The sequence below is a fragment of the Brassica napus genome, chromosome C9 (assembly GCF_020379485.1).
Source record: "Brassica napus cultivar Da-Ae chromosome C9, Da-Ae, whole genome shotgun sequence".
Lineage (NCBI taxonomy): Eukaryota > Viridiplantae > Streptophyta > Magnoliopsida > Brassicales > Brassicaceae > Brassica > Brassica napus.
This window is the reverse complement of record NC_063452.1, coordinates 55385291-55408090: the sequence shown is the minus strand read 5'-3', so window position 1 is coordinate 55408090 and position 22800 is coordinate 55385291. Positions and strand designations below refer to the sequence as shown.

The 22800-nt window shown below is 36.4% G+C and overlaps 2 protein-coding genes across 6 annotated transcripts; one reads left to right on the top strand and one right to left on the bottom strand.

Moving 5' to 3' along the window:
• Positions 1-5464: 5464 nt before the first annotated feature.
• LOC106391418 (protein ANTAGONIST OF LIKE HETEROCHROMATIN PROTEIN 1) lies at positions 5465-9877 on the bottom strand. Of its 4 annotated transcripts, XM_048769028.1 has the most exons (4): positions 9298-9317; positions 8456-8516; positions 7996-8289; positions 7045-7861 (listed from the first exon to the last, which is right to left on the bottom strand). In XM_048769028.1, the coding sequence occupies exons 1-4, from the start codon at positions 9300-9302 to the stop codon at positions 7301-7303; spliced, it is 921 nt and encodes a 306-aa protein (XP_048624985.1). In that variant the 5' UTR covers positions 9303-9317; the 3' UTR covers positions 7045-7300. The 4 variants fall into 4 exon arrangements, with proteins under 4 accessions (XP_048624982.1, XP_048624983.1, XP_048624984.1 ...); XM_048769025.1 differs by lacking the exons at positions 7045-7861; positions 7996-8289 and adding an exon at positions 5465-6824 and having other exon boundaries at positions 9298-9877; XM_048769026.1 differs by lacking the exons at positions 7045-7861; positions 7996-8289 and adding an exon at positions 5465-6824 and having other exon boundaries at positions 9204-9875.
• A 7477-nt stretch (positions 9878-17354) lies between these two features.
• On the top strand, positions 17355-22181 carry LOC106371909 (squamosa promoter-binding-like protein 7). 2 transcript variants are annotated; one of them, XM_013812018.3, is made up of 10 exons: positions 17355-18275; positions 18722-18894; positions 19014-19240; positions 19317-19391; positions 19490-19597; positions 19936-20053; positions 20173-20308; positions 20509-20662; positions 20748-21299; positions 21468-22181. In XM_013812018.3, the coding sequence occupies exons 1-10, from the start codon at positions 17716-17718 to the stop codon at positions 21765-21767; spliced, it is 2403 nt and encodes an 800-aa protein (XP_013667472.2). In that variant the 5' UTR covers positions 17355-17715; the 3' UTR covers positions 21768-22181. The 2 variants fall into 2 exon arrangements, with proteins under 2 accessions (XP_013667472.2, XP_048624981.1); XM_048769024.1 differs by having other exon boundaries at positions 19011-19240.
• The last annotated feature ends 619 nt before the right edge of the window (positions 22182-22800 follow it).

The window sequence follows — 22800 nt, the reverse complement described above, 5'->3', positions numbered from 1 at the left end:
GTAAAAAGAAAAAAATTGTCGATAGAAATAAAGAAACAAACAACAAGTCTGTTCTCACACGTCTTTACCTTCTTTTATTATTTTAAAAGTAATGATTGATGAATTAAAATGTAAAGAACAACACAAAAGTTTAATAAAATTACTAAATCTGGAAATACTCATTTTTTTGAATAATAAAAGATTTTAATGAATTACAAAATCTGTACACCAGATACCTAAGAATTTAAGAAAAATTATAAATTATCACACTAGCTAACAACAAAAGATTTGATAACAACTTCGAGAATCACTAAACCAATAACAATAGAATCTTTAGGTTTTCCAAAACTTTAAATTTTACTCTTCAACTAACTCCCTAAGAAAAAAGATTATTGGTTCTAGTAATTTAATGGATTTATAAATCCTACTTAGATTTTGAAATCTTCCATAAATCCAATGATTTTCAAATCAAACAAGTGGATTTGAAAATCATTGATATGAATTTCAAAATAAAAATAAATGTGTTGTTATAAATCAATCAAATGGATTTGTAACTAGACCAAAGATCTAATACGAGTTTAGGAAAGACGATGCTTGGGTCCGGAGAACTTGTTATAAAGCCATTAACAAGTTAGGCATTGCGTTAGCACCATCAATTAGCTAGATTTTATCGGGTATCTTCCTAAACCTATTCAGATATTGGCTAAGTATAATTTAATATAGGTCAAGATGTTGACCGAATATATATATCTCTATGAGATATTGACAAATTGAAAAGTTATCATGCACATGTTTATTATAGCAAATCGAACCAGCATTATTATTTTTTTTGTTATTTATGAATTCAAATTCCAAGTTCAACTCCTTGTGAAAGGGATACAAAAATGAGAAATAAAATGCGACCAACACTGCTTGAAGCGACCAAGAGAGAAAGACCTGTCTTGTATGTAATAGATAACAAACTCATAACCTCCAGCAACCTTCACAAGTTAGTTTGAGGCTGAAGCTTCTTATAAGATGTGATTTGCTAGCCATGATGTGCCTTTGTTTGTAACATATCCAATTGGATACGGTGATCCCTCCTAACACTTTCTGCAATATCCCGGCTACAATATTACATTCCATAGGTATCCAACTTAGCGAAGTGACCTGCAACACATTCAAGATGCTACACATTCTCAAAATCTAGTTATGCAGAACCGAAGCCTTGTCATGTAGATTGAGAAGATCCCAAAGTACAGGCGTTGAGCATTCCATTATTACACCCTTCATCTTCACATCTAAGGAGGTGCTATTCATTGATAGATTTGAATAGAGTTGAAATACAAGGACAATCTAGTGTTATTCATTAGTTGATTTTAATTCTTTTTATAAATCTAGTGTTATTGATTCTTGTATTTAAAATATTTTCATTCCAAGAATTTAAATCTACTGTTATTGGTTCTTTTATTTATAACATTACTATTAAAAGAGTTTAAATCTATTGTTATTCAATGTAAGACTTGAAATGATAAGTTAAAATCTAGTGTTATTCATAAATGGATTGAATTTCTTGTAAATATATTGAATGATTTTGATATTATTTTTGTGAGTAAATTTTGGTAATCAGAATCCAAGCTGTACCCAAAGATTTTCAGTTGAAAAATCAACTCTCAAAATTATGAACTCACATTTATTTGTGTTTTCTTTACTCAAACTTTTTGATATTGTTTTATGGTTTCTTTCACAGTTTCTTCTTCTTCTAAAAACAATTGTGAGTATTCTCATGGTGAAGAAATTTTTTTCATTTCTTTTTTAACCAGAATTTCTTTGTTATTTCTTGACTTTTTTTCATTTTCTCATAGTTGTATTTTTCATCCTCTAGTTTTCTTCCAGCAACAGGAAAATGTATGTATTCATCAGATTTCAACATTTTATATACTTTATAAATATATTGCTATATATTCAAATCAGTAGTAAATCATTTGACATATTTGAATTGATAAATCAAAAATAAATAATTTAAATCTTATCTGCTTTTAAATTGTTGGTACTGATTGTAACAAAAAAATATAAATCATTAATGAATCATTTAAAATATTGCAAATTTTAAATCTGTTGGGTTAGAGTTTACTATCTACAATGAATAACACCACCTAACATCGCCTCTGCTGCCCACGAAAATGCCACAAGAGATGCTTGTTGTTCTGTGATAAAGCTTAGGTGTTATTGGTTTATATATTTTGATTGATATGGAAATCCATACAATATTTATAAATCCAAGTAAAGTATACAAATTTTCAAATTCTCTCGGATTAGTATTTACAAATCCGGAGGTTTTCCCTCGGATTTGGGCCTTTGTATTTTTAACAAAGAAATTCATGCAAATCCATTCAAATACATCATGAAATCAAATCTATTAGTAAATCCGTATGATTGAATAACACTTGATTTGAATTATAATTTATGAATCATTAAACGAATAACACATGATTTCAATACATATTTTAAAATCATAGAACCAATAACACTAGATTTAGTTTGGATTTTCAAATCCATCAAAATACACCAACCAATAACCTCCACTAAAATTTGTCCAAACGTAAAAACTGAAAAATGATAATAATACAAATCTAATCAAAATAACATGGTTCAACACAAGATTTGTTCCTTTGTATTTTTTCCTTAAGAACACTTAAAAATCCACTCAAATCCAATTATAAATCAAATCCATAAAAAATCTTTACTATTGAATAATACTTGATTTTAAAATATGTTTATAAATCATGGAACCAATAACAGTGGATTTGAATATAAATTCTAAAACCCTAGAACCAATAACACTGAATTTGGCTTAGATGTTCAAATCCACTAAAATACATGAACCACTAACACCTTCTAAAACAAGACATTATAGCACATCTAAATGATAAAATCCATGTCTTTCAAAAAGCTAATACCATAAAAATTGGTTTACTGACATATCTCACCGTTAGCGTTTACATATACTTTCCAACACATCATTCACATTCTAGTTATATAAAAAAATTCTAGAATAATGTTCTTATACAATTACTTTACATAGACATTAACAAAAAAAATAACATGAAACTATGAAAAATCATGACAATCTATAAAAAATTATACGGATTCTATAAATATGGATGCACATATTTGTCAAAGTCCAAGAAAAACTTTACAATTCTTAAAAGGATCTATCAGCTTAAAAAATATAATTGTAGTATTGATTAGATTGATGTTATTCATTTATATATTATTGGACTTCTAACACTAATTATCGATCAGACTCTTTAACAAGGTAAATAGATTTCATATCTCTACAAATTAAAACAAAAAAAGTCTGGAATCGGCCATCAGATTCAGTTGAAAAATAACACACATGGACATGCTTTGGGAACACCAATCTATTATTTTTGTTTTGAAAGAAAACATCAAATCTATTTTGAAGTCACCTCCATGAACGTCATTAGTAACAACATGATATTCTTTTTCTTTTTGTATTTGAGTACTTGCATTCTGTGACACATGTGTTTGGTCAGTTACCAATATTCTTTTTTTTGTGAAAACTTCGTTGGCAGCCACAGGCAGCACAAGAGAGAGCGCCCATGGGCGGAGCTAGAGGAAAAGTTTGTAGGGAACATAATTAAAACTATTCATAAAACTAAGGACCGATTTGTTAAAACAGAAAGGGGCATATTTAGAATTAGTCAATACTTTATATGGGATTTTCAAAATGAGTTGGGGGCAGATGCCCCCTGTTATTTCATGTGCCTCCGCCACCGAGAGAGCCTCCGGTGTCCCTTCCTCTCCAGCCGCCACAAACTCGCCGCAACCGTCCACCCAGCTGCCGCCCGTTTGAAGCGCATGGTTCTTTACGCATTCTCCGTAGTTAACTGTCGCAGCTGATCTACCTTAACTGTAGAATTCACTATAAGTGTAAGATACACAGACAATTCAATAACCTATTAAGGCTAATTGTATCTATATGTAAATTTTAACTAGAAAATAGGTTATAAATCTTTTTTTTTATAACCCGGTTATCTAGCGTACCAAAATCCAATCGACTAGTCTCTAGTCTACTGATGGACAGACCCTGATTGCTCATAATGGAAATTAGATATCATTTTGTATGGTCACACAAACGGATAAATCTAAGGTTATAAATATTTGTAGTTCATTATTTTTTCATATATGTGACATGAGGTTTCTCAAACGTATCCCACTACTATAAAGTACTACTTCTTCAAGTTTGATTTGTTCTAAACCAAACAAACACTAATATTAACCATTGTGATTATGATCGCAAATGATTAAATATCTGAAAACCAGTTAAATATAATGTATCGACTGGTACCTTTTCAACTTCTTTCTCATGAAAACAAAGATGGCAACCGCAGCTACGGCAGAAGAAAGCCTCCGGCGTTCCTTCTTTTCCGCCGGCCAAAAAGTGGGAACAGTAATCTTTTTGTACTCCTAATGACACTATTGACGCACTTTCCATAAGTAATACTAGTTTTTTTTTTTTGATGAATATAAGTAATACTAGTTTCTTTCCACTTACTCATTTTCGTCAATTTTTTCTTTGTTTCTCAAGTTCTCTCTATGATCGATTGAGGATCTTGTCTCAATTGTTTTCTCTTAGAAAAGAATCTTTATTCATATTTTAATTGTATAATAATAAAATCTTTATTCATAGATTAAATATCGGGTTGACATATTCATTTATTTCAAGTCAGTAAATGCATAATTTTTGTTTTTGTATAGTTGGTTCAAAAAATAAATCGTGACTACTACTCGAGGCTCTCCCTCTCGGCCTCGACCAAGTCTTTTGAAATTACTTATATTACTCGATGTTTTCAGTAGATTTTGTCCAATTTGAAATCTTCGCTCAAAAATGGTATATGCATGTTTTTGTTCTTATACCCAAAAAAACAAAACATGTGTTGCAACTGATGCAATAATATGTGCACAGTGGAAGAAGAAAAGATTATTGGAATCATTGTTGCTTATTTGTTGAAGCCAAGCTTCTTCTTTTTTGCTAAGTAAGCCAAGCTTCTTCTTGTTAAGTGCTGTTCGTTTGGTCGACGAAGTTTTCGGCGTCAGCGTCGGCGTCGGCGTCGGCGTCGGCGTCGGCGTCAATGAAAATAGTTGTTGTTCGTTTCGTAGACGCTGACGCCGACGCCGACGCCGACGCTGACGCCGACTATTGTTCGTTTAGAAGACGCAGGAAATTGACGCCGACGCCGACGCCGACGCAGGAAACAGATTTTTGGGTTGTTCGTTTGATAGACGCTGCGGTTATTTTTATTTCTTCATATTTTATTTTAAAAAATTTGTAAAATTGTATTTTAAATAAACAAATGTAATTTAAATATATTTACATCCATTAAAATATTATGTTTACTTAGTATATAAATTTTTGGTCAAATATACGAGTATAAAAATATTTTTTGATCATAAATTATAAGCTAAGTTAAAACAAAAATAATACTTCAAAATATTTATCACTAAACAAAAGCTAAATAATACATTAAGTTGATTATAAAAGAAAAAACATTAAGTCTTAAATAAATATCACATATAAATGATCATCAAAGTTATAAGCAAAAAAAAAACATTTAAAACGGTAAACGACCTCTACCATATTCATTTGTGATGTTATCACGCAAAGCTTCCATCGCTTTATCACCGGTTGGCTCATATACAATATGTCCACCACCACCACCATCATCATCATCATCATCTTCTTCTTCTTCTTCTTCTTCTTCATCACCGTCACTATCAGCTTCTTCTCCTTCTCCACCATCGCCACTTTGCCACTGTACAAAATCATGATCTTCCCGATGTGAATCACGTATGAAGTTGTGTAGCGCCATTGTCGCTGTCACCAGCTTAATCCACTTGACCAGACCATACTTTGGATGCTTACGATCCAAAATCCTCCATTTTGCTTTCCATACTCCAAATGTCCTCTCAATCACTGATCGAAGACCTGAATGCTTTCGGTTAAACAACTCTCGTGCACTAACTGGTGGTCCTCCTGTAGCAAATTGACCAAGATGATATCGCATATTACGATGCGGACCAAGATAACCTGTCCTCGTCGGATATCCGGAGTCAACTAGATAATACTTTCCAGGAGGAGGATGTGGGAAAGAAGCCTCATTCCTCGCACAATGAGTCAAGACCTTTGTATCATGTGCTCTACCAGGTACACCGACATATGCATATATGAACTTCATATCGAAGTTACATATAGCAAGAACATTCATTGTAGGATCTTGCTTCCTGCCTCTGTATGCTTCTGCATTTTGACTTGGAGGGCGAACTGGGACATGCGTTCCGTCAAGTGCTCTGATACAATCTCTGAAATGAGGCCAATACCGATCATCATTTCTCAAAACAGGACTTACTCTTCCAAACTCGCCTTCCTGTGGTCTTAGTGTATCCTCCGCAAACTTGAGAAGAGCACTCAAAACTTCATCAAGCTTCCTTTGGACCGTATCCACTGATCTTTGATACCTTGCAGCAATATCCCGCTTCGTCTTATCTTGACCAACAGTCTCGAGAAACATCGCAACAGATTCCTCAAGGTAGACATGGTGAGTCTCTTTCAATCCATATCGCTCACCTAGCATCTTGCACAAAGCTTCAAACGTCCTTTGATTCATGCGAAGAATGTCATAACACTGCTGATCAGATTCATACATAAGTTGTTGAACATGTCGCCATCCTGCTCCTCTATCTGCTCTATGACTCAATCTCTCAGTAATAGGCGCATCAAACAAACCAAGTTCATCATCATAATCTCCATCTTCATCTTGCAATATCCATCTTTCAAGCATCTACAAAACAATGTATAAGATTATTATCAGCACCAAAACAATATGTAGAGATCAATGAAAGCAGTACAAGACACAGCCTAATATAAATGACACATATTAAAATGCACACACGGCAAGTATATATAATTATCGTCAGAAACATGACCAACCTAAATATTAAAATGCACACAGCCTAAGACCAACCTGTTTTACACATTTATAAATATTTGGATACAGCAAGTAAAGAAACATAAAAATACCATATATATAAAGCCACAAAAGGCAGAGTTCATACAAGGATCAAACCAACAAAATCACAAAAGACTCATACAAAGACCAGACCAGTCCTAAGCTCCATACTAGTTCCATCAAGATCACAAAAGAAGACCAGTCCTAAGCTCCATACTAGTTCCATCAAGATCACAAAAGAAGACCAGTCCTAAGCTCCATACTAGTTCCATCAAGATCACAAAAGAAGACTAATCCTAGATTCCATATTAGTCATCATCGCGTTTTATCTTAGTCCTAAGCTCCAGAAACCTAATCTTAGCTTCATCTGTCTTCATTGTTACAAAGGCTCTTCGGTTCCCTTCATTATCTATGAGAGTTTCCATTGCTGCTTCATATAGTGGAGACCACTCTCTCACTTCAGGCAAAGCATACAAAATCTCCAACACATTCTCAATACTAAAAGCTTCTTGACGCTCCAACATCCGTTCCGCTATCTTGTTCTTTACCTCGAGAGCTTCAGTTCGTTTCACACAAGCTTCTACAACCATGTCTTTCTCCTTACGCCTTCTTTTTGCTCTTGAATTTCCAGAATGAGTCTGAGTCGATGGCTGAGTTTGGCGTGGGGCTTGAGGCTGTGTTTCTGCTGCTGGCTGAGAATCAACTTCATCATCACCAACATCTTCATCCACTCTAGAGTTTAAACTGGCTTCTCCATGTTGAGCACTCCATCCTTCAGCTCCCGTTACTACTATACCACCAAATTCCGCTTCAAACATATCCATGTTACTAATCTCTTTGCAAACAGATCTTCTAATCCCTGGACACTCCTATACAGCAAAAAAAAAAGCGTAAGTTAGTGATAGCAATGTCATTAATGGAGAAAAAAAATGTAATATAAGCTGCTTATCATCATTATGCTATATACTAAAATGTGAAACTGAAGAGAGAATAATGTACTGACCCTTTCGCGTTCACTCCACCAATCATCTGACATGTCAATCCTTCCCATCTCATCAAACCCAAGTCCTGTCCTGTTTTGAGTCAGCGTCTTAATCTTGATGTATTTCTTTCTACTGGTGTCGTACTTGCTCTTGTAGGGTCTCCAATCAGGTAAATTCTTCTTAAACCGCTGTTCAAACGCCTCCATAATGTTTGCTTTCCCCGCTTTATTCATTGATATACCAGCCTTATTTCCTTTTCTTCTCTCTTCCGCATAGAGTTCGAAAAAATACCTAGTTTCCTCAGGTGTCCAAGTCTAAAGCAAAACACATACAGCAAGTTCCATTTATAAACTCATAAACTCAAGTTCCATACACCTAAAGACATTTCTATACACAAACTCAAGTTCCATACACCTAAAGACATTTCTATACACAAACTCAAGTTCCATATAATGCAAACAAGAAAGGATCTGAACTTACATCTTTTGCCATCGAGAGAGTGAGCCTGAGAGAGGGTTTGAGCAGCTTGCGAGTCTGAGACCTGCAAAAAAAAAAGCAGAAAGAATAAGCAATGAGAAAGAATAAACTTATAACTCAGCCCTGTTTCAATGCACTGTCAGAACCAGTAAATGATGCTGTTCAAGAGTCTTTAACTGATACAAGTCACACACAAATATAACTCGTATGCTTTAAGCTATTTTAATTTGTTTATAGTATCTTTTCTAGCTTTCCTATTTATCTGTTAGCCTCCTATCGCCCTTATACTATCAATTAAGAAACGTGATAATTATTAATATATCAACTGAAAGCAACATTTATAAAATATACACATGTGGTATAAACATAAACAAATAAACGATTTTTCATTGTAATATGCTTTGCTTGCAACCCTCTTAATCATTCACTAAGCAAACATAAAATTAAAAAAAAAATCTCAAGGGTCTCCTGCACGTTCCCAAAACCTTAGCTTGTAAAACTAACTTTGTTCATCTAAGCCAACTTGTAACTGGAAGTAATCTAGTCTTATAATTTTACAAAGTCTCCTAACAAAAAGCTAACCAAAGACGGAGAAGGCACTCATTCTTCATCAAAAATCTAACAACGCAAACACAACACACAAACACAAACGTACAAACACAAATGTACAAACACAAATGTACAAAGCAAACACACAGCGAAAAAGCAAACACAAATTCTATACGGATGATAGCTAGAGTGAGTGACGAACCTTACGATAGTGTGAGAGATGAAGAAGCTTCGGAGAACTTGAGACAAGGCTGAACACGGACCACACTTAAGTGCTTTAGAACAGAGACAATTACCTCATGGAGAAAAGGAAGAGATGGGTTTGGCCGAGCTCGAGATGCTATGGAGAAAAGAGCTTCGAGATGCTATGGAGAAGAGAGAGCTTCGAGATGAGATGCCATGGAGAAGAGAGCTTCGAGATCGAGATGGACCGAGAGAGAGAGAGCTGGGTTCGAGATCGAGAGATCGAGAGAGAGAGAGCTGGGTTTGAGATCGAGATATATGGAGAAGAGAGAGCTTCGAGAGAGAGAGCTTGAGATGTCGGGATCGAGACAGAGAGCTTGAGAGGCGTCTGAGATCGAGAGAAGAGGGCTGCGTCGATGGGGAGAAAGGCTGCGTCTGCGGCTATTAGACTTTAGGTATATTTGTAAATAATAAATTAGGTTAGGGGTAAAACTGTAATTAGCTTAAGTTGACGCAAAAAACAGACGCAGACGCAGGATTTTACGGCGTTAGAAACATGACGCAGCGTTCGGCCGCAGACGCAAACGCAGGTATCCGCGTCAATTAAACGAACAAGCGTGAACGGAAAACATTGACGCAGACGCAGACGCAGGTGGCTGCGTCGACCAAACGAACAGCTCCTTAGCCTCAGCTGCCAGACGAAGCAAGACTCAAGGAGATTTGACTTTGTAATCTTAATTATTATTATCAGCACATTCAGCTGACGTTTATAACACAACGTTTAGCCGTTTAGGGTCTAAGGATGTCATCATTAGTATAAAAAAAGAACCAGCTGCTGATAAGTGATAATAGATTAATGCTTGAAGGTAAGATCTTACTTCATTTACCAAATGATTTGATCTAGTACTATTCTCCTCATAATAATACTTGTCAACGACTCAACGTCAACTAATCTATTTATTTTTTTAGAGAGTTAAGTACATTGTACATGTGTAGAATTAGAATCCATCATATAAAATAACCTTTAGAACAACAAATAGATAGATTATCATGGATCACTTGTATATTATTCAAAGACGTAACAAAAATCGTATTGTTTTTTTTTTTTGAACCAACTATATTATCCTCGTTATTGTTTTTTTTTTTTACATCCGCTGGATATGTAATAGTGTCATTAGGAAAAATCGTATTAAGCAACTGCACCATTTCTCATTTTGTGTTGAATGGTCAGACACATGGTGCCCTTTCCCTGTGTATTGCATTGTATTAGAGATATGTTGGGTCGGAAGATATGTATCTTACGGACCAAGACTGTGAAGTCCGTGAAACTCATGAAAACCCTCGAGACTAAAAGGAAAAACTTGAACAACAAGTTAATCTCAAGATATTCTTAACATATTCACATTAAGTGTTTAAGAAAATTATCATTATCTAGTGTTAACGTTATGTTAATGTTACCACTATATATATGCATCTTGTATTCTTTTATCAAACACAACACAATAATATATCTATTCTATTATAATTTACATGGTATCAGAACGAGGTTTGAGATAAAAGAGTACATGAGCTCAATCTTCATTAGCGAGAGAATATACACATTCCTAACGTAATGAGCATACCATCGACATTCCTAATCTATCAAACTGTGCATTAAGTTCATTACTTCGTTTTCATACTAGAAAAAGAAAGAAAAAAAAAATCGCATAGGAAATAGGATGGGATATGGTTGAGGTTGAATCTAATCCGCATACAGTTTCAACTTTATGTAATTTAGGATGGGATATGGTCATTCAGTTGTTCATAATGTCGTCATTTGTTCTTGGGCCCAGGAAGGCCCATTTGAGAACTAAGTATCCTATCATCTCTTACTTTAACCATCCGAGAAGTGAGTCTATTATTGCTACATACAAAACGAGACACGTGTCTATATTCTGATGGTGATCGATTTGGAAGCAGGAGACTAAGCTCTACCGTTATTATTATTGGAGGAGAGAGAGAGAGAGAGAGAGAGAGAGAGAGAGAGGACACTTTTGGTAGCTCGCGTCCCAAGTAACACTGATCTGACGTCGATTTCCGATTAAGATTGATCAACCTTTGGTGGTTTCCATCAAACACGCGTAGCCTGCACGCGATGCTTTGCTGGCTTATGAAGAGCGTGCTTGTCACGCCCAGACACACGGCTGGCTCGCACACTCCTTCCCTTTCACCTCAATCAAAGTTTTAACCGGCGCACCGAATATATTTGTCCCTTGAGTTTTCTCTCTTGTTGCATTTTTAGTATTCATAACATCGTATTTTTCTTACAGAATACTCTTTTTTTTTACAGAATGCAGTAGTATAAAATAACGTTGTCATATACTCATAATATTCTACGACTCGTTTTTATTTCCAGATAGAAAAATATTTTGTATTACAGAACTTATATATGATATATCAACGTCTGTATATGTGAATGATGTAAGTTAAATAGTTGACCGAAATAATTCTACCATATGTAGCCATTATCCCACGTATTTGTGTTGATGATCAACAAGTTTATAATTGGGATACCAATAAAAAGCCTATTAAATGATAAAATTAGTTTATCCTATCAGATATCACATTCCTTGAATAACCAACCATAGACTTTCCTAATTGAGTTATTGGGAAAAGAATGTTTTGAAACTATGTAATTAAATTTTGACTGTGCTTATTATTTAGTTCAATGAGTTCATATCATATAAATGTTAAAGACTATTTTAGATAATTTAATTTTTATGTGTCTTTTTTTTGGTCAGCATGATTAACTTCGGTGTTTTAACCGGAGTTATTAACTCATGATTTGATTTTTTTTTATACTTTTCGGCTAAAAAACGGTTCTTAGAATAACATTATTGGGGCAAATTTGAGGTTTCTTAAAGGGAAGGACCCACAAAAAACATCAAAACCGAGGGGAAAAATAGCTAAGCGGCCCGCGGTTGGTTCATTTTTAACTTTTTTTTTAATCAGAAAAAAAAAGTTTAAAAACCCAAAAACGTTTTTACTGATAATGTTGCTTTTAGACCATGTCCAACGGCGGATTTCACCCGGTCCATAAGACAAATCCTTAAGCATAATTGTAATTAAATACTATTATTAGCGATAAATCGACGAAGAATTGGTCCGTCGCAGCGGACTTAAGGATTCAATCCTTAGCAACGTGTCACGTGGTGAGTGGGTCGATTTTGTCTTTGGTTTGTGTAGGGTCGAAAAAAAAAATCATTCTCGAGCCAAACCGAAAAAAAAAATTTCTTCTCGAGAGAAAGGCGATTTCGAGACGATTTTGCTCGATCTCTCTTCCTCAGCTCGTGTAAGGTAAATCGAAGCTTTAACTCGTAGATTTATCGATTAGAGATCACTCTCCATCTTGTTTGTTCTGTATTAAGGGTTTGGTTCTCGGATTTCGACCGATTTGAGAAAATTTTCAAATTAGGGTTTCAAAAATATTTGGGGATAAATCGATTTCGGGATTCTTTGTGGGTTTAGATAGGGTTTCGAAACGTTTTTGGTTTGTATCGGTCTCGGATCTCCTCTATGTGTCTTATACGGATTGAAACCGTATCGGGTTTCAATCGATTGCCGTTTCTTAACTGTTTTTGATATTGTATTTGTTCCTTGTCGTTGGTTTGCTACCTTCTCGTTCATGTGCTTTTGATTATTGTGCTTTTAAATTGTTCTTACTCGTTCTTTGCTGTTGATTTTATTGGTCCTTAACTAAGTGTTTACTTGTTTTGGTTGCAGATAAACGATAATGGGACGATACAGTTACAGCCAGCCTTCTTCATCCTCACACTCTCCAGACTTAACCTCCCTCCTTGAAGCCGAAGGTGAGATGTACGCGGCTGAAGCTGAGATTACTCGGTGGAATGCAAAAGCCATTGACTGGGAACCATCACCAGAGGGTGATGATGGCATCCCGAGGACATGCTATTGTGGTTCAGAGCCAGTTCACGGATACTCCCAAACTCCAAAAGATCCATACCGACGTTACATAACGTGCCCCAATGCCGATGATAGAGACTGCCACGTCTGGAAATGGTGGGACGTGGCGGTGGAGGAGGAGCTGAGAGAGTTTCAGAGGGAGCTTAATGGGGTTAAGGGTGAAGCGAATCAACGTGAGCAGAAGTTACTCCGTCTTGAGAAGTAAGTTTCCGAGTTCACAAAGAAGAAATCAGGAGCTAAGCTAATGGTCTTTAGCTTAGTGTTGGGGTTGGTGTTGCTTATTGTGCTAGGTGAGTTACTTCCTTTTATTTTTTCATCTCTCATATGTATTACAAATATTGAAAGTGTGTGAAAGTTGATTGTTTACTTCTTTATTTTTCAGGAATACTTGGAAAGGACTCAAAGGATTGGGGCGTACGTGCTTTGTTTCTTTAACGACGTAATTCTTTTATTAAATGTTGGTTAGGTTTGATTTGCTTGGAAAGAAAGTAGTTGTAGTAATTTAGTTTCGAAACCGGAAGGAAAATTAAATGTTGGTTAGGTTTGATTTGCTTGGAAAGAAAGTAGTTGTAGTAATTTAGTTTCGAAACCGGAAGGAAAATTAATTGTTGGTTATGTTTGATTTGCTTGGAAAGAAACTAGTTGTAGTAATTTAGTTTCGAAATCGGAAGGAAAATTCATTGTTGGTTAGATTTGATTTGCTTTCTTGTTTCATATGAGCTGGTCTGATTTGATGTGCTTTTAATTAGTCGAGTAGTTAATGAACTCAATTGCTTTTCACTTTCTCAACTGCTCTGATCTGATTGCTATTAATCGAGTAGAAGGCTTACTTAAGCCCTCTGTGTCACTAGTAGAGTGTCACAGAGAAACAATTAAAACAATGGCTAACCAAAATTTTTTTAGTAAACTTCTCTTTAGTCAAATTCCAGTTGAGCTTGATTCACCAGAACCTTTTTGGTTTGGTAGTCAAGGTCCTGATGAGTCTCCTGTCATGAGTGCTCCCGACCTTCCTGCTAAGTCTCCTGTGAGCTCTTCTACCGACGTTCGGGCTAAGTCTGCTGTGAATCCAAATGCCTCAGGTTCTGAGAGGAGAAAATGGACTCCCACAGAGGATAAAATCCTTATTGGTGCTTGGCTTAACACCAGTAAAGACCCTGTGATGAGCAACGAGCAGAAGTCCACTTCTTTCTGGAAGCATATAGTAGAGTACTACAACGTAAGTCCTCTCCTCGCTGGGACAGTACCGAGATAGACCACCCCTTGCAAGCAGAGGTGGTCTAGGATTAACGGCGATGTATCCAAGTTCTGTGGCTCCTACGATGCGGCTCTGAGGGAGCAGAGAAGTGGGCAAAACGATGATGATGTGATGAAAACCGCCTTGGACATTTTCTTCAACACGGTCGGCTACAAGTTCACCATGGATCACTGCTGGAGGGAGCTGAGATACGACCAGAAATGGTTCTCCCACTATCCTGCTAAGGAGGCTGGAAAGGATAAGCGCAAACAAGCTGTGGAGGTGGATACAGAAGAAGCCCAAGGTGTCGAACCAGAAGTTAGACCTCGCGGGGTTAAAGCGGCGAAAGCTAGTACCAAGAAGAAGAAGAGTGGCAGGGAGGAAGAGTTGTCGAGGCTACATGGGGTTTTAGAAATTAAGGAAAAACTGTCTAAACAAAAGCTTCTTGATCGTTTACTAGCTAAGAAAGAACCTCTCTCAGATATGGAAAACAGTCTCATGCTCAAACTAATGTCCGAAATGATATGATCTATTTTCAATCTTGCTTTTGAGGTAGAACTGTTTGTGTACTTGATCGTTTGTTTAGATATATCATATTACTGATTGTTTTTTAATGGTTATGACAGGTTACTAACTCTTGTCACTCTGTTTTGACAGGTTACTCGCATGTGGGAAGGAGTCACGGGTGCATTTGGTCTTTATCTGATGGAGTAGGATTCACGGGTGATGGAGTAGAAATCACGGGTGTAGCTGTAGAAGTCACGGGTGTTGGAGTAGGAAGCACGGGTGTAGTTGTATGAGTCACGGGTCACTCTCTTTAGCATATGTATTATAAGTAGTAGTTGTAGTCTTTGAGGTGTAGTAGAAACTTGTTTCCTCTTGAGAGTCAAGTTCATGTTTTCAGAGAGTTTGTAATCTACTCTCATTGTTTTCCTCGGATCATATGTAAGTTCAAGTTCAAGTCTAGCTTCTCTTTGTATCAAAACTTATGTTATATATTAGTAAACTCCCCTGCAGTTATTGTTCATAATCTTGCCTTTGTTAATTTATGTTTTAACATGAATACTACAAGTCTTTTTTCGAAATTGTGTTAATATATCAAACGCAGGCAAAATAATTTCAAGACCAGTGCCAACCATACAAGTCGATCAGAAACGGTTAGTAAAATCACAAACCAAAATGGATTTTTAAATTTTTGAAGTTTCTACCCAAAAATGTCTTTAAAAGAATCAAATGAAAGTTCAAAATTTAATTTTTTTATTATTAGTAATATGACAAGTTTTATAAAAAAAAAGTTCAAAATTAAAGTTCTATAATATTCCTAATATGACAAAAAAAATTTTAAAAAAAGTTCAAAATTAAAGTTCTATTATATTCCTAATATGACAAAAAAAATTTAAAAAAGTTCAAAATTAAAGTTTTATAATATTCCAAATATGATAAATTTTATTAAAAAAAGTTCAAAATTAAAGTTTTATAATATTCCTAATATTTCTAAATTAATTATTTTGATATTTAACATATTAGGACTTCTTAAAACGTCATCATCTTCATCCGATGGTCTAGACGAAAGAATAGACGAACTTGTTGATGAAATCGCTGAAGATTTCTACAACGACATAGTGGAGGACCAACCCGATGATGAGACAAACCGTGCTTATATTGAACGAGACCGTGAAGGAGGAGATGATCAGTTATGGAATGACTACTTCAGTGAAGACCCGACATACTCGGCACAAATATTTAGAAGACGTTTCCGCATGAAAAAGAATTTATTCCTGCGTATTGTCAGAGCCCTCAAGCAGAACTTTATATTCTTTCAGCAGAGAAAAGATGCAACCGGGAGGTGGGGTCTATCATCACTACAAAAGTGTACGGCGGCTATTCGTCTGCTTGCTTATGGTACAGCGGCTGACTCGGTTGACGAATATCTCTGACTTGCTGACACCACAGCACACTCTTGTTTACATCATTTCACTGACGCAATTATACAGTTATTTGGCGATGAGTATCTACTACGACCCACAAAGGAGGATCTTCAACGACTACTCTATATTGGAGAGCAACACAGTTTTCCAGGGATGGTCGGGAGCATTGACTGTATGCATTGGGAGTGGAAAAACTGCCCAACCGCTTGGAAAGGACAATACACACGTGGATCCGGAAAACCGACGATTGTTTTAGAGGCTGTAGCTTCACAAGATCTTTGGATATGACACGCTTTCTTCGGTCTTCCAGGTACGTTAAACGATATTAATGTCCTCGATCGGTCTCCTGTTTTTGACGATATTTTAGAAGGTCGAGCTCCGAGGGTAAGGTACATGGTCAACAGACACATGTATAAGTTGGCATACTATCTCACAGATGGTATATATCCAAAATGGTCAACATTTATCCAATCTATCACATTCCCTCAATGTCCCAAACAAGTGTTATTTGCTAAATGGCAAGAAGCAGCCCGAAAAGATGTCGAGCGGGCATTTGGAGTATTGCAAGCTCGGTTTGCGATTGTGAAAAACCCGGTTCGTACATTGGACATAGAGAAGATATGGAAGATTATGAGAGCATGTATCATACTACACTATATGATAGTTGAAAATGAACGAGATGGTTATACAAACCGGGTTAATATTTCAGATTTTCAAGAAGGAGAATCTTCCAGAACCTCGGAGGTCTTAAACGAAATTCCTACATTGTTCAATGATACATTTCCCGACCGTAATGATCTTCGTGATAGGCAAACTCATGATCGATTGAAGAATGATTTGATCGAAAACATTTGGAATAAATTTGGTTATCAAGATTAATAATTAGTTCTCTTTGGAATATTATTCAATCATTGTATCTTTTTTTAATATTGCAATTAATAAAATTTCAATTGTAATTTTTTTAAAAAAAATATTATTTTATTCCTAAGTACTCTTCTTCTGGATCGTCATTGGACGAGTATTTTAGATCCGAATCCTTAACTATTGAAAAAAAAATAAGCTTAAAATGCGAATAAGGACTCATGCGGAAGTATCACCATTGTATTTGGCTTATATTCCGAGAAGGTTCTTAGCTTTTATTTTCAATCTGAGAAAAGCTTAGAACCAGCCTGTTAGTTGAAACCAAGAACGGTAGTTCGAAGAACGAAGACCGGGTTAATCATGGTCTCCTGCGTATTGAAATTTAAGTTTTATTGTTTCATATTATTCCCAGATTTGTGATGACTTGGTAGCAATTACCTAAAACCTTCAACCAAAATCACCAACTTCCTTAACAACCACCGATGGGTCCTTTACCAATTCCTCTGAATTTAATTTCGTGATTGAATTTGAAGAAGACTCAGCAGATGTCTTCTCTGTCGCAATCTCAATCTCAATCTCCATCGCCGCCGGAGATGGAAATCCAACCGCCGGCATTGCTGGACGACGATCCTTCCACTTATTCCTCCTCCGCTCTGTGGGATTGGGGCGATCTCCTTGACTTCGCCGCGGACGAGCGTCTCCTCGTCTCCTTGGACTCTGATCAAACCCCCTTCTCTCCCGTTCCTCCTCCTCCGATGATTCCGACGCAATCTGAAACGTATCCTTCGCCGGATGAATCTGGAGGCTCTGGCTCCGATCGGGTTAGGAAGCGTGACCCGAGGCTGCTTTGTTCCAATTTCGTGGAAGGTTTGCTTCCGTGCTCGTGTCCGGAGCTCGATCAGAAGCTTGAGGAGGCTGAGCTGCCGAAGAAGAAGCGGGTTCGAGGCGGGTCGGGCGTGGCTCGATGTCAGGTTCCGGGTTGCGAAGTTGATATAAGCGAGCTTAAAGGTTATCATAGGAGGCATAGGGTTTGCCTACGGTGTGCTAACGCTAGCTTTGTTGTGATTGATGGAGAGGATAAGAGATACTGCCAACAGTGTGGAAAGTAATGTTCTTTTTCACTTTTTTTTTCTTTGTAGTTTTGCAATCCTAGCTTTGAGGATTGATCACGAATTATAAAACTGGTTTTGATAGCTCGTGGTTGACTTTGATTATCCACAGATTCGTTAGAAATGTGTTACTATCTTCACTAAAGTTGATTTTCAACACGAAATCTTCAAGATCTGGATTGATTTCTGTTGTCTTTATGGTAGGATTAGAAACTGTTGAATCTATCATTAGGAAATTAGATAACTTGGGGAGAGATGATTCATCTGTAATCCGTTTTAATGATTCCACAGATTATACATTAGCTAAGCTCTCTTTGTTCAGCATAAGCTGAGCTGAACCGGTTCACCTTTATCAACTATCAAGTAGTTAGAATTATTAACGGGAGTCTTTTTGGTCCCATCGGTGTTGTTTCTATTCTTAGAGTGAGTCACCATGTGGCAGGTTCCACGTGCTCCCGGACTTTGACGAGGGAAAACGCAGCTGTCGGAGAAAGCTAGAGCGTCACAACAACAGAAGGAAAAGGAAACCTGTAGATAAAGGAGGAGTTGCTTCAAAACAACAGCAAGTGTTACCACAGAACGATAACAGCGTCATTGATGTTGATGATGGAAAAGGTATAAGTTGGCTTTCTTTGCTTAGTTGTTTGAGTTGCGTGTTCTTCTAGTTGCCAATGTTTGATGTCTCTTGGAAAATCAAGCTGATTCCGCTTTTTCATGTTGTTAACTTGAAGCAGATAATACATGCTCTAGTGATCAGAGAGTGGAACAAGAGACTTCACTGAATTTTGAAGATCGGCATATCCCCACACAGGGTTCTGTACCATTTACCCATAGCATCAATGCAGACAACTTTGTCTCTGGTACATGTTCGGGTGAAGCTCAGCCAGATGAAGGAATTAATGACACAAAGTTTGAACTTTCACCTTCCGGTGGTGACAACAAAAGTGCTTACTCAACTATGGTGGGTTTTCTCTTCAGTCACTCTTACATCAAAAGATTATTTGTGTTTTGTTAACTAATTTGTCATTTCATTGTAGTGCCCTACAGGTCGGATCTCTTTCAAACTCTACGATTGGAATCCAGCGGAGTTCCCAAGGAGACTACGTCATCAAGTAAGAATTTTACATTACAGTTTAGGGTTCGGAGACTATGTTTAACCTTTTCAGAATCACAAAGAACTCATTTTTGCGAGATCAATTGAAATTTGCAGATATTCCAATGGTTGGCCACCATGCCTGTTGAGTTGGAGGGGTATATCCGTCCCGGATGTACAATTTTGACCGTCTTTATAGCAATGCCAGAGATAATGTGGGCCAAGGTACATTCTGTGATCTTTTTACTCATCATTTTCATGTTCTTGATGCCACAACACAACATAAATATTGTTTCTTTTCAGTAGGGTGTCTATTTTCGAAAGGTTGGTCTATGTCTCTATACACGTTTCCTCTTAAGTACCATATACACATTAAAGCTCTTACTAATTTGTTTGTCCTGAAGTTCTTTTGTTTCTGCAAGTTGTGCAATGTTTTTCGAAACTTGTGTCCTGGAGAGAGAGAGAGAGAGGAAATAGAACTTTAATATCTCTTAGTCTTTCCTGCGAGCCCTCTTTTTGACTTTGCGCTGTAACAAGCTTTTCCTGTTTGTTCTTTTAAGCAGTTGTCTAAAGATCCTGTGTCATATCTGGATGAATTTATTCTTAAACCTGGAAAGATGCTATTTGGAAGAGGCTCGATGACTGTCTATTTGAATAACATGATTTTCCGTCTTATCAAAGGCAAGATGATCTGCTTTACTTTTTTCTCCTTTTTTATATTTCTCTATCATGCTAAGCATAATTATGTGTATTAAAAGATTTTTAAGTGTGAGTTTATACTTGTTTCTTTTGGTTTACAGGTGGAACAACTTTAAGAAGAGTAGATGTAAAACTAGAGTCACCGAATCTTCAGTTTGTGTATCCAACATGTTTTGAAGCTGGCAAACCAATTGAACTCGTCGTTTGTGGACTTAACCTTGTGCAACCCAAATGCCGGTATGGCTATCAACCCCTATCTTGATCTATGCTTAGGGCTTCTCTCGCATATTTTAGTTCTGTCATATTGCTCATATGACGAAACTATATTTCAAGAACCTTCAAAATGTTGCATTGGGATTGGTATCTTGCACTTGGGAGTTGGGACCCCTAACATGTTCTGAATAGGAAAGAATAACATGATAATGGTTTCGGTGCAGGTTTCTTGTTTCATTTTCTGGAAAGTACTTACCACATAACTATTCCGCTGTACCTGGACCGGGCCAGGATGGGAAGCGTTCTTGTAATAACAAGTTGTACAGGATAAACATTGTGAATTCTGATCTTAATCTATTTGGCCCTGCATTTGTCGAGGTACCCATTTGTTGAAAATATACGTTTTTGACAAGTAGCTCCGTTTATACAAAGTTAATGTGATCTTCCTGTAATCATTTTGTAGGTTGAAAATGAATCTGGCCTATCAAATTTCATACCTTTAATAATTGGAGATAAAGCTATTTGCTCTGAGATGAAACTAATCGAGCAGGAGTTCAATGCTACACTCTTTCCAGAGGAACAAGGCATTACCACCTGCTGTTCTTTGACTTGCTGTTGCAAAGATTTCAAAGAGAGGCAGAGTACCTTTACTGGGCTCTTGTTAGATATTGCATGGTCGGTGAAGGTGCCCTCTTCAGAATGCACTGAGCAGACCGTGAACCGATGTCAGATAAAAAGATACAACAGAGTGTTGAATTATCTGATACAGAGTAACTCGCCCTCAATCTTAGGAAACGTACTGCACAATCTGGAAACTTTGGTGAAGAAAATGGAGCCAGACAGTTTCGTTCACTGTACATGTGACTGCGACGTGAGGCTTCTACATGAAAATATGAATACAGCCAGAAAACAGCAAAGCCATGTAGATTCAAAGATGAATCCAGTAACATCAGTGTGCTGTTGTGAGAGCAGTTTCCAGAAGGACATCCCATCAAGAGTACCAAACTTCAATCAGGTTTCTTTTTGCTAATATCAGCACACAAACTTCACTTGTCTTACACATTTGATTTCATGTCTCATGATAAATTTGGGACATTATGACGATATTAATGGATTAATCTTGCATCTTTTTATTGGTTTTTTGCATTCTGTTATTAAGATTCCCCTTTTGTTCTATTTACAGGAACCAGAAGCAGGTGTAGGTTGTGACGAGAGGATACAAGCAGCTTCACCAGATACTGGAAGAAAAGAAACCGATCCTCTGTTAAACAAAGAGGTTGTCATGACCGTTAATGACATAGGTGACTGGCCAAGGAAGTCTTGTATACCAATACAGTCTGCCCAAACATTCAGGTCTCGTCAGACTGTTCTCTTTATCGCTACAATTGCTGTCTGTTTTGCGGTCTGTGCGGTTCTCTACCACCCAAACAAGGTCACGCAGCTTGCAGTGTCTATCCGGACGAGATTGGCACACAAACTATGAATAAAAAGTCCAATGGCAGAGACTCTCATTTTAACCGGTGAAGGTGTGTTCATTTAAAGAAGCTTGAAGGGAGCTGTACAAAAAAGCTAGTCTCAGCTTTCAACAGAGCTCAGGTACAGCTTCTCGGATAGATTACCTTGAGAAAGAGACAAAATGATTAATGATCAGATGCGTTTACTTGCTCTTTCTCTGTGTTCTTCGTCCTAATTTCTTATAGACTTGGTGGTGATACTGCAACTGTAATAACAGGAAATGATCTGGTCACTGACATGATTATCCCTCATCGACCAGTGTTATATATGTAGATTAGGGTTTGCTTTCGCTCACTGTAACATGTTTTTTTTTCTTGGTCTTGAAAACGATTCTTGGACAAATCCTAATCGTAACTTAGTATTATACATTTTTCTGCTTCAAGTTATGGTCTTGGCTCTTGAGATGTCTCTAAACCTATTTGCTCAACACTAGGATCAAGTTTCAAACTTTGCCCTTTCCATTATTGTCATGTCCATCCAATTGACTAACAAGTAACAACACTCTCTGGCTTTACCCAATCCGTTAAACCATCTTCGACCGTACTAATAATTCCACTTATGTTAAAAGATTGGATCTGTTCAACAATTAAAAGTTGTGTTTTTTCATTTAAAAATAACTATTTATATTGAAAGAATGTGACCATTTATATTGAAAAATTGTGATTCTTCATATAAGTATTATTACAAAAGACAATCTTTTAATTCAAAAGATTTGACTCTTCAAACAAATTTTTAAAAATCTATAAATAGTCCAATGTCCATGACTTCTCAAAGCATAATTTTCACTAATCAAATAAAATGATGAAGAAAAAAACAATTAATAATAGCAAACCCAAACAATGTTGAAAAGTTATGTGTTTTATAAGAATTTTATTTCTTGTTAAAAGTTGTGTCTTTTCATTATATATTAAGATATGTCATTTCCTTATTTGTTTCAAGAGTTGTGTATTAGTTAGTATTTAAATTAAAAAAATATAATTATTCAAATGAAAAATTGTGAC

Excerpts from the sequence above, each read along its gene's own strand:
- LOC106391418 (XM_048769025.1), bottom strand. Across the intron at positions 6,825-8,455 it reads CTCTCTCGATGGCAAAAGAT|ATGCTTGAAAGATGGATATT; the intron begins GTAAGTTCAGAT and ends ATTGTTTTGTAG.
- LOC106371909 (XM_048769024.1), top strand. The coding sequence starts at position 17,716 with ATGTCTTCTCTGTCGCAATCTCAATCTCAATCTCCATCGCCGCCGGAG. Across the intron at positions 18,276-18,721 it reads TACTGCCAACAGTGTGGAAA|GTTCCACGTGCTCCCGGACT; the intron begins GTAATGTTCTTT and ends ACCATGTGGCAG. Across the intron at positions 20,054-20,172 it reads GATTTTCCGTCTTATCAAAG|GTGGAACAACTTTAAGAAGA; the intron begins GCAAGATGATCT and ends TTTGGTTTACAG.